Source organism: Meriones unguiculatus, chromosome 3 (assembly GCF_030254825.1).
Source record: "Meriones unguiculatus strain TT.TT164.6M chromosome 3, Bangor_MerUng_6.1, whole genome shotgun sequence".
Lineage (NCBI taxonomy): Eukaryota > Metazoa > Chordata > Mammalia > Rodentia > Muridae > Meriones > Meriones unguiculatus.
The window spans coordinates 178,517,035-178,529,179 of NC_083351.1; the positions used below are offsets into that span (position 1 = coordinate 178,517,035).

The following is a 12,145-nucleotide window of genomic DNA, read 5'->3' on the forward strand; positions in this document are numbered from 1 at the left end:
TTAATTATGACACTCTAGGAAATAGCATGAAGTTACAAAAGAAAAGGAGTGGATAATTTTATTTATTTGCCTTTTTTTTCAGAAGTGTTTTACTATGTATTCTCTCTGGCTGACCTGGAACTCACATCCACCTACCTCTGCTGGGACTAAGGGCAAGCGTCAACCCCACACCTGGCTGAGAATTTTTTCATCTCACAAAACAAAGCTTAGTTTTTTCCAGAAAAGCCATGGGTTTTTACGTGGGTTCCAGCAAAATTCGTGACTCTTAGGTTTTTGGTCTTTCCTGGATTGAGTTTCCTGATTGAATTTCCTGATACCGGATCTGGTGAGCAACAGACCCATGATCTAGGACATAGGTCTTCATCTGCTTATTAAAACCAGAGAGGATTAGAGGGAAGAGAAGCTCTAGTCACTCTTGAAAGCAAACTGATAGTAATCCATAGCTTTCAGGTTTAAGTTTGAGCAGCAAGGGCAGGGCGTTTCTGTGTTTGATCTATGCAGATGTTGAATACGCCAGACTGGAATATACATAAAAACTTGAAAGGATCAAACACTAAACTGCACACCAGGTTTCCTTGGGAAAGTACTGGGTGACACATTTCTGTCTCTTTCGGAATAGCCCTTCGTCCCACAAGAAGCAAAAACTTGAATGTAGTTCATTGTCAGCTGAGAGTATGGGTTTTGATCACCTCTGGCCTTACAGTGGTTACTGCTTATGTCACCCCAGCCTGAGCCTGGGTGAGGAGTAAGATGACCCTATCAGGTAATAAAGGTTGACTAATTTCAGTCACGCTACTAGCTGCACGTTAGCTGTGGGATACATCCTGAGGCTGAAGGTCACCTGCCAGTTTCCTCCATCTCAAGTTAGAATGTGTAATACAATAAACCGTGCTAATGACACACTTTCTAATAAAGGAGTCACTTTAATTTACTTGGTTGTGATTTGTGTTAATGTGCAAACTTACCATGCTAAAACATTAGTAAATTCATGTATAAGTTTCCTTGTTTTCAGCAGCTTCAGTGCAAACAGTGCCCAGCAACGGGACCGGCTAACATCTACAAAACGCTCACTGTTCATGGAATGAGGCTTTTCACAGCATTAACTGTTTTCAGTCAAAAGTGGTTAACCGTGAGTGTACCTGTGAACTCATGAAAGGGCAGGAGCAAGTTTTCACATCTCGGCCCTACACCTGCCACGGTCCTAACATGCATTTAAGATGGTGGCTTCCCAGGCCCTGGGGACAGAAGCCATTCTTTTAAATGCTCAAAATTCTCCTCCATTAGTAATTCTCAGTGAAGGCAACAGTCCAAATGAACTAGGAGTCATTTGTGTAGGAAATTTTCTTCCACAGTAACGTTTTTAGGTTGTTCAATATCAAAGAATGTTCCATTTCCATTTGACTTGCTGTAACTTTGAGAGCAATACAAGAATAAAGCTGCTTTTCTAGTTCTTCGCGGATTTCGCTTGGAGCACCATGCAGCAGGTAGTCCTTGAGTAACTGACAGGCTTTTGCCAGGTTTGGCTGTATCACTTCTGACGTGCACTTCATCGTGCTCAGGTCACAGCTAGTTCTGCAGTCCGCACCGTAGACACAGTCCAGGTCGGACTCACAGTGGCGGTCCTTGATAAGTTCCTTTAGGTTTGTCTCTGGCACAATTTTTCTCATATCTACCATTTTCAAGTCATACTTGTCATTATAGCCTAGGTTTTTGGCACTGGTGTCACACATGAGGAAGTTCCCATAGGGGCCGTGGAAGACGTCCTCCACAAACTCCAGAAGTCCTATAGCTATCTTGGCCTTTCGGGGCCATGACGGGGCGAACAACTGATCCATGCTGCTCCTGAACCCAGATGGAATAAGCAGCTCCATAACCCACGGAAGGCTCACTCCATACAGAGAGGTGTGTTCAACGCTTTCCACCACGTACAGATCTCCACAGAACCCCATCAGCTTGGGGGTGTGTTCTTTATCTTGCAGTATCACCATCAGGAGAAACTCATTGAGCTGCAGAAGTGCCCATGCTGACTTGGCTTCTCCTAAGGACACCTGACCATCTCTGTCTCCATCGGCCACTGTCAAGATGAGGTTGACCAATTCAGAGAGGTTTCCTTGGTCACCTAATTTTGCCTGTCAAGACAAGACACAGAAGGAATGTAAATTAGGATCCTAAGCCGGACTGCAGCTGAGCAAGTAAATCTGAAAAGCTGCTGGAGTGCAGCTCTTCAGTGCCAGTCAGAGTACTGTGTGACGGTCCTGGACTTAACCTCCAGTCCCAAAACACCCAAAATGCATCTATATAAAAGAATCAGGTCCAGGTCACACCATCATGCTAGCAGGTATCTCGTCACTGAATCAAAGGAAATGTCCTGCATCTCCAAATACTGAGCATTTTTTTGTGTACGTTTGTGCATGTCTGAGCATGACAGACCTTAGTGTGTGACTGAAAGTTGGAGGACAACTTGTGGAAATCAGGTCCTCACCGGTGGATTCTGGAGACTGAAATCCAGTTAATGGGATTGGTGGCAAGTGACTACTCTGAGCCATCCATAGAATAAAAGGTAAATCACTTCCAATTACTATTTTTGTATATTTAGGTTTTCATTCTTTTGAGATGGTCAGCTGTTGCCCAGACTCCAAACTCCTGATTCTCTTGCCTCTGCCTTACACCATGAACTTCTTTAGGTTTAAACAATAATTTCAAGGCCAATGTAATGGTGCAGCTGTAACCCCGGCTACTCAGAACGCTGAGGGAGGAGGGTTCAAAGCCAGCCTGGCCAATTTAGTATGCTCAAAAATCATTTTTTTGTTGTTCTTTTTTGTTTTGTTTTGTTTTTTTTTAAAGGAAGGGCTAAAAATACAGTTCACTGGTCCCCATATAAGGCTGGGGATGTGGGTCACTGGTCTGTCCTTGGTTCGTTTCCCATAGAAGAGGAAACAATGGGTGGGAATTCGGGGAGCTAAAATACTCTGATCTTATTTGGTGTCTATTGACTTACGCATGCACACGGCTGCACAGGTAGCCCTGGTTGTCCTGTACCTCACTATATGGCCAAATGGCCTCAGAGTTGAGGCAACTCTTGTGCCTCAGTCTCCCTGAGATTTCAGGTGTAAGCCATTGTGCCTGCCTCTGCGAATGTTGAAATGTATAGCACTCTAGTACCCCTCAACTAATTTATAGCTATTTAAAAATAATATACAGGTTAATATCCTTCAGTTTTTTTTCCCTCCTCTGAATCATTTCCTCCAAATAGTCTCTGTGGAGTAAGAGAACGCCAACACTATGGCGAGTGAGAGGGCCCTGCCACTTCCCCCGTGACGATGGGCTTCCTCCCGGACGGCAGACTACATATACTCACCTTAAAGAGACTGTAGACCATTTCTTTGAATTTCTGTACAGTAGTTCCCCTGGTTGGTTTATCAAATAGCACTATCTCTTTTCTTGGCTCCAATTCAGTTCCAAAGTCAAGATGCAGAGCTTGTTCCATCTGACATTTCACAACACCTGGCAGATTATCCCAGATTCCTAAATACATCTTTGTGAAGAAGAATGACAAGTCATGTGCCGTATGAAAGGCTGCACAGAGCAGACAGCTGCATTTTCGGGTCCACCCAACAAATACAAGCAAGCACTGAACCACCCAGCGAGAACTGCAACTTTATTTTTACCCTTTGGGACAGTCTCGCTGTGTAGCCCAGGCTGGCCTCGAACCAGATCCTCCTGCTTAACCTGAATACAACATGCACCAGCAGACCCAGCTCCTGACTTCATTTCTGAATGCAAATCTGAAGCATCCCTGAAGCCTTCTTCCTTAAATGACTTTTAAAAGGTGAACAGTGCACGCTAAATACAGTTTTTTAAAAGTAAAATCAGTAAAACTTACTTTTGTTAGGCAAAAGTAAGTTCCGCTATGTTCTACTTCTCTTGTCCCTAGTTTGGGAGGACGCTTTGTGCAGCTAAGACCTAGGGTCACCCTACTCTGTTGAGGCTGGTGGCGAAGAACAGATGTTAAGTAGGTATGCATCAAATTAACAGTATGCAGTGTTTACTACATCTTATGCAAGGCTGAGCTCCCCGCAAACAGCCCAGAAAGGGTGTGTTGAGAAACTTAGAGAGGACAGATGTGAAGAACAAGAGATATGTGCTGGGGTGTCACAGGCAGCACAGCAAGCGACTGCTGTGGCTGGGGCTGCTGGAGGCAGCACGCCAGGGTGTCTGAATGCCAGACAAGAAGCTATAGGACTTAACATGTGTCTATGTTCATCCTCTTCTTTCTGTCCCTTCATCCCTCCATCTGGGATGGAATGATCTTCTCAACAAACACTCCTCAAGGTTCAGACAGTGTGTAAACAATGGGGAGAGGGGACTAGGAAACCTTTGTTTGTTTCATTTGTGTCAGGGTCTTTCTAGGTAGGCCAGGACGGCCTTGACCTCAGCAGTCCAGGCTGACACGGAATTTGCAATGGTTCTCTTCCTTAGCCTCCCACGTGCTCAGATTATAAACATGGACCACCATGCCTGGATTAATAAATACCTACTGTGCGCTGTCACACGCCTATAATCCCAGTGCACAGAGGCAGAGACGGGCAGCTCTCTGAGTTCGAGGCCAGCCCAGTGTACAGAGTGAGTTCCAGGACAGCCAGGGCTACACCGAGAAACCCTGCCTGAAAACAAGACAAGCAAGCAAGCAAACACCCACAGAAGTCCTAGAATATATCTGTTTTAGCCCCAGGTGTGGGGGTGTGGGGCTGCTGCCCACTGTCCGCAGCAGGGACTGTGTTTGCCTCTTGCTCTGGTGGAGGTGTGGTTTTTCCAGCTGTAGATGGTTTCTGTGACTGCATGACCTTTGGAATTCTGGGACCTTTTCAGAGGTTATATAAATTCTAGGGCCCCAAGAGGTGTGTATGCGGAGTTGTTGGTCTCGGTTTGTTAAGAAGTTGTGCACAAAGAAGAAACAAGGAGAAGAAATTAGATCTCCTGACTGAAGCTCAAACTTGCTCCAAGAACCTTGATACCCCAAGCAGCGGGCAGTCTACCTGGTCCAACCCCTGACTGTACAGGAATCTTTCCTTTCCGCTCTGTCCTTCTCTCTTATCTAGTGTTAGAGGGTGGAAAGCAGGGAAGAAAATGGGAAGAAGAACCCATCAAGCAGCAAATCACACCACCACACTGGGCTTCAAGAATTTTTTTTTTTTTTGGAGACAGTTTCTCTGTGTAGCCTGGTTTCCCTGGAACTCACTCTGTAGACTGGACTGGCCTTGAACTCGCAGAGATCCGCCGGCCTCTGCCTCCTGAGTGCTGGGATCACAAGCGTGTGCCACCACTGCCCAGCTGCTTCAAGGATTTTTTGAATAATGTTTTTAGTTTAAGGGAAAACTAGAGTTTACTAGCCAGGTACAGTGGTACCATACTGTAAACACAGCTATTAAGAGATGGAGACAGAGAAGCCAGTCTGAGCTACAGAAGACTCTGTAGCACAGAACAGTAACTAATGGTGACGCAGTGGTCATCATGCTGGCACTCTGGAGGATATTCAGAATGCCATACCTGGTTGTTGGGCTTGGTGGACAGACATTTCCCGAAGTACAGTGTCTCTGTGACGCAGAGGCTGTTGCACGCAGGCCCGTCAATAACTCCCGTCTTGTATTTGTCACACTGAAAACCAGGAAAGAAAAAGGTGGCAAATGTTTGTAAGCAGAAATGTCTGAAGGATCCAAGAAACTGGTAGTTACAGTCTCTAAGAGGAGATTCTCAAGCCGGTGGCGGTGACGCACGTCTTTAACCCCAGCACTCGGAAGGCAGAGGCAGGCGGTGTGGATGTAAACCTGTTTTTGTTTGGGTCCCAGGTGTGGGATGTGGGACTGATTCAGATGGTCACAGCAGCAGACTATTTGCCTCATGTGGGCTCCGAGAGGACCTCTTTGCCAGCTGCAGATAGTTTAAATCTGAGGACTCTGGAGAGAGAACAAATGCCAGAGCCCAGAGAGCAGAAGAGGAGAAAGAACAAGGTTGCTTCTGCTTCCCCCTTGTGGCTCCTGGTTGCTGTTGTGAGACAAGAAGATGGAGATCTCCTGAAGTGAGGACTGGACTGGCTCCAAGAAACCAGAGGACCCTGACCAGCAAGAAGTAGCTAAGAGAAATGTGCCCCTCTCCCACTAACCTTTCTCTCTTCTACCTGGTGTTGGGGTATTGGGGTGGAGTAGGGAGAAAGAAATATAAAAAATGTAAATAAAAGAGTTTTTAAGCATGAACTCAATGGCGAGCTCTTTGACACCCCCCCCCCCGAGGGAGGAGCAGCCTTACCAGGCCACAGAAGAGGACACTGCAGCCAGTCCTGAAGAGACCTGATAAGCTAGGGTCAGATGGAAGGGAAGGAGGTCCTCCCCTATCAGTGGACTTGGAAAGAGGCAGGGAGGAGATGGGGGAAGGAGGGTGGGATAAATAATAAATAAATTAATAAATAAATAACCTGTGATTAATATAAAAAATAAAAATAAATAAATAGTTTTTAAAATGTATACAAACAAGCAGGGAAATCTCTGAGTTCGAGGCCTGCCTGGTCTACAGAGAAAGTTTCAGAACAGCTAAGGCTACACAGAGAAACCCTGTCTTGAAAAACCAAGAAAGCTAGCACTCAGAAGGCAGAGGCAGGTGGATCTCTGAGTTTGAGGTCATCATGTTCTATAAAGTGAGTCCAGGACACCCAAGGCTACACAGCAAAACCCTATCTTGAAGAAAACAAAACAAAACAAAACAAAACAAAAAACAGAGAAGGATTCTCTGATAAAAGGAACTTGGGCTGTGGATTTAGACAGACATGGATTTAAACCCAAGCTCTGTTATTTACTAGCTCGGTGAGAAGCTTGCTACTGGGGCATACACAGAATTTTGGAAGATTTTTTTTCCACTGAACATGGTAGTGTGAACATGAGGCAGTATGGTTTCTACTCCTTTGAAAAAGAGAAGTACTGTATTTAAAAAATGGTTCTGATTTTTTATTAAATTTAGGCCTTGTCTCAAAACTCACAAAAAATATACAATGTAACCCTAAACACAATAAATGAAGACCTACTAAATGCACAGATCATGAGCCCAGAAGCAGAGATTAAACTTCCACTGAGACACTCCCCAAAGCTGGCACCCAGTAGGAGGCACAGCCGAGAAACGCAGCCATCACCCTGGCTCACAGTACTTAAAGGGCCCAAGCTGTGTGAATGTCCCAGAATTCCATCTGGCTTCATCAACACAGGGCTGAATGGCAAAATCCTTAAGCTGTTGTCTTTTGTGGGAGGCAGACAGGTGACCAGAGTTTGGAAGGACTGTGGTAAGCAGACCTCAGATGCGAGCGAGCTACACAAGGTAGCCACTGTCTCCTGGCCTCACCTTTTCTCTCTCACACAATGCACACAGATTTCACTTCTAGCTTGGTTTGTTTGTTGCCCGATAGTTTATGAAAGGAATGTGAGAAGCAAATGTCAAATAAAAACACTCCATAAACTACTGCAATAAAGAAGAACAGAAACAGTGCTATGAAGTCAAAGAATTTACTGACATCCCCTAAATTAAGACTTCAAAGCATCAAAAACAATAAAACATCAGCAGGAAATGTAAAATAAGCTAATGAAACTTAGCAACGAAAGAAACAAAAACCTAGAAATAGAAAGCCACGTTGTAGGGCTGGAGAGATGACTCAGAAGTTCACTGGCTGCTCTTCCAAAGGTCCTGAGTTCAATTCCCAGTAACCAATGGTGGCTCACAACCATCTGAGATAAGATCTGGTGCCCTCTTGTCATGCAGGCAAAACACTGCATAAATAAATATTTTTTCCCCCCAGAGCTAAGGACTGAACCCAGGGTCCACTGAGCTAAATCCCCAACCCCCTTGTCTTTTTTTTTTTTTTTTTAATAAATCTTAAAAAAAAAAAAAGCCACATTGTAGAGACGGGAGCAGTGGCTCCGTGGTTAACAGTGGTTAAGAGGACTTGCTGTTCCTACAGAGGATCTGGGTTCAGTTCCCAGGGCTTACAGCCACAACTAACTTGAATTGTGGGGATCTGACATTCTCTCTAGCTTCCACTGCATGAACACGGTATACATACAAACGAGCAGGCACATAGACCCAACCCAGTAAATAAAGGCACACTGTGAAAGGTCGTGTGGGAGGAGAAATAAGCAACAGTAAGGACACAGAAAGACCTACAGGGATTATACTGAAAAAAACTGAGGAAAGCAAGGACTGGAAAACAATTTAAAAGAATCTGAGGTAAATCTGTAGATAACACAGAAGACTAAAAATGCATAGCATGTCCACGTGCTAGAGTTTGCACTGGAATGCCCCATTCGCTGGTATCTCCAGCTGGTGGCCACTGGGAGGTAGTGGAAATGGCAGAAGGTAAGGCTGTGTGCCACGGGCCACTGGCTGGAGCTTTGAAGGATACATTTCATTCTCGTCCTTCCTTCTCCCACAGGACAGTGAGAACTTTGACTTTGGGATATGGGTTGTTTCAGATTGTCGACATCAGCTGACTGCCAGGTGGGGGTGGTTTACACTTGGAATTCTGGGGACCCCTTAGAGGGTACAATTAGAGCCCCAGAGGTACTCTAGCTGCTGGTTCCTGTTGCTGCTTTTGCTAGTTGCTGGGCTGCTGGGTGTTGGATGGCAATGTCCTGACAATGAAGACTGAGCTTGCCCCGAGGAACTCAATGCTCCTAATCAGCAGGAAGGAGTCTAAAGAGGTCCATGCCCCCTCTCCCCTCTAACCTTCTTTCTCTCCCTAATGTTGAAGGCTTGGAGAAGGGTGGCAGGTGAAAGAACCCAACAAAGTAGCCAAAACTCGGGCTCCGCCTGAGTCTTTGCCTCTTGGCATCCAGACAGCCTCCTTCAGCACAGGCTCCCGCCACCATAACATTCTGCCTTGTGTCAGGCCCAAAGCTGTGGATCTAGACAGGCTTGGACCAAAGCCCCTGAAATGGTGGGTCACATGAAGATTTCTTCCTTTAAGCTGTTTTTTCTTGGGTACACTGTCACCCACCCCCATAGGAAAGTGACAAGAACAAGTGGAGGGGAAGCCTATTCAAGGCAGATTTTAAAAGCAGATAGAAAGGGTACATATCCTAAGCTGATGTGGATAACTCTTGTGACATACCAGTGAAGTTTATCGGACTTTAAAAATGCACTAGGGATACAGCTCAGTGGGAGAGCGCTTGCCTAGAAGGGTTCGGCGCTGAGCTCCAACCTGGTGCTGCAAAGTAAGTAAACATATAAAGCATCAATCGACCCTCCGAACACCTGTGCAAACAAGCCAAAGCACCTTCGAGGGAAAGGGTTCAGAATGGTGTGAGGTGTCCCCCGAGCCACAGATCAGGACTGGCCAGCGGCAGTGCAATGCTGGCAGCTTTGGGAAACACAGTATGACTCGCTTGTGTCGTGGTTCTTTACTGTAGGTGATGCCAACAGTGCCTGATTTATGACATCACTGCAAGGACTGAAGAGTAGGGTAAGTACAGACTGCCTGGAGCGTCAAGGAGGTATTGCATAATATCTGTTCTTATTTTACACAAATATTCTTCTGAGTTCAAGGCCAGCCTAGTCTACAAAGTGAGTTCAGGACAGCCAAGGCTACACAGAGAAACCCTGTTTTGAGGGGGGAAAGGTTTCAGGAATGACAGTTCTCACTAGTGTCTCTTGAAATTACTAAGGATAAATTTCAGCCAACAAAGATATAGAGAAACTGAACATGGCAGCCTGTTGGAAAGCAGGCCTGGGATGAAAACAGCAGTGGTAACTAATCAGGAAATGCGGCTACTCCAGCATGGCCGCGCCTGTGGCCACTGCATGGCAGGCTCGGCCCTGGTCCTGTGCATTGTCTACCGTCTTGACAGCTCTGTGGCACAAAACCTATCGCCACTTCCGCTGTAAAGCTACGGAAACAGAAACGTCAGCCAACTTAGAAAGCCAGGATCCCAACCCAGGCAGCCTAGCTCCCAGCTGTTCCTGTACAGTGTGAACGCACCGGCTTCCAGGACCCGCTCTCGCTACTACCAGCATTTGGTGCAGCTGCTGTGAAGGTAGGGCGGCTCCTGAAGGAGGTTAAGAGCCCTTGCCATGTGCAGAGCCAGGTGCTAACACCTGGAGAAGTATCAGCTGCCAGGAGCAGAAGGTTTGAGACAAGCCTTAGACTGTGTCCTACTTTTTCCTTTGTTTCTGGCTGTAACTAAGAATGTGCAGTTCTACCTTCATGGAGGGAGTCAAGCAACCCAGCCCCTGCCTCATGTCTGGAGGCCATGAGGGTGCAGTGCTATGTGGTGCTTTCTTTCATCTGGTCAGCCTCAGGAAATGTCTCAGGAAGCGCACGCGTTTCCATGGCCTATCTGCTCAGCAGCAGATGGCCAACCATCTCACTGGCACGTGTCTTCTGGGAGCGCTGAGGCCTCACACTGTGGAGGGAAGCCTCCCGTAGGGACAGTCCATACGGATTTAGACCATGGAGACCACATATTCTCTGACCACAAATGAACAGACTGGAAGGAAAACAGAAGTCACTGAGGTTCAAATACAGCCCAATGCAAAAGAAAAAATAAGATGAAAATAAAACTTCCGGAAAGGTTATGCAGGAAGAAGAAAAGGAGGCTGGGCATTGGAAGTAAGAGTTCACTAGAGCTAGGCTGACCAACTGGCCTGGGTCTAGCACAGCAGGTTTAAAGCTGAGTCAGGTGCCCCTCCTGAGTCCCCCCTGAAGGTCTCTGATCACCGACCTCCGCTCCCCTCCCCCTTTCCTCTAAGCCCCTTGACAGCCACAGCTCCAGGCTGTCTCTCAGGGCTCTGTGCAATATGCCTGCCAGCTGTTCAGAGGGATTCAACTCGAGAGTGGACAACACAGGAGTACTCCCTTTTAAAAAATTACTACGAAAATGTATTACGTTCCACATCATTTAAGTTCATTTTTGTTTTCTTAGAACAAGTCCCTTATTAGTAAATCAGTAAGCAGCGACTAGTCTGATACTCCGATGTAAGCACCAGATTTCCTATTGCGAGTGAAGGCCCCAAGCCAATCTTGCATCAAAGGGCAGTCACAAAAAACAGGCTTTTCAGCTTTTGGCCTTCCACCAGAAGCCAAAGGCAACCTTCCCAAACATTTGAGTGAAAAGAGCAGGTGGCTTCATAAAATGTCTACAAAAATGTCCAGCTGCGCATACAAATAACCAATAGTTATTAAAAAGCCTTTAAGAAATTAAAACCCCCTAAGAATGATTACTATTATTATTCTAATAAACAGCACACTTTCGGCTTTGCCTGCACATACCTCATTATACCAGAAGAGGGCAGGATTTACCTTTCTTTTTACAGAACCTGATTGTCTTAGGGAACCCTAACCCTAGACTACAGAGGACCACAAGGGGCAATTCCAATGAACATATATATGTATAGTACTCGACTTCATAACTATTTTCAAAATCCATGTTCTAAAAATGTACTTCAGGCGTCACTTTCAGACTGCCGCTTCTTTTTAACAAGACTAAAAGCCAAAAGCACACAGAGACACATACACAGAAAGAGACCTACACACACAGGACAAGGCACCCAGGAACACACACACACACACACACACACACACACACACACACACACACACAGACAGACACTTATACAGACATACAGCACCCCCCACAGACACACACACAAACACCCATACAGACACACACACAGAGACAAAGACACAAGGTGCATATGCAGACGCACAGCGACGGACACACTGACACACACTGACTGACACATGCAGAGCTAGCCTTCTCCCAGTGCCTGAGAACTTCCAGTCAACATTTTCTGTCTTCTCTCCGCCCCATGTTCTGCACCTCTTACGAGCCTCCACTGTTTCCTGCTGACGCCTTCCTCTCACACAGTAAAGACGCTCCAGCAAGGCAAAGCTGGATGAAATACTGTTATTAAGACTGTCTAGCCTGGTGCCTAATGGCTTCAGCTTAGCAGATCCTAAGGTGACTGTTTTACGTAACAAACCACTATCCTTGGAAACTGACTCTCGAAGGAGACTGTGATTAAACTAGAGGCCTCGCCATCCTTCAGTGCCTCCGTTTAAAAGGTGTGCTCCTGTAATACTCAGACTAAAATGTGCCATGGGCAGTGCTCA

At 46.1% G+C, this 12,145-nt stretch overlaps 1 protein-coding gene across 1 annotated transcript in view; it reads right to left on the reverse strand.

Moving 5' to 3' along the window:
* Positions 1-903: 903 nt before the first annotated feature.
* Positions 904-12,145, reverse strand: part of Dipk1a (divergent protein kinase domain 1A) — a 76,113-nt gene continuing 64,871 nt past the window's right edge. Inside the window, exons 3-5 of the mRNA XM_060381102.1 lie at positions 5,548-5,655; positions 3,359-3,535; positions 904-2,129 (exon numbers count right to left, since the gene is read on the reverse strand). Coding sequence (XP_060237085.1) covers positions 1,317-2,129; positions 3,359-3,535; positions 5,548-5,655 — 1,098 coding nt within the window. The 3' untranslated portion in view covers positions 904-1,316. The remainder of the gene's footprint in view (positions 2,130-3,358; positions 3,536-5,547; positions 5,656-12,145) is intronic.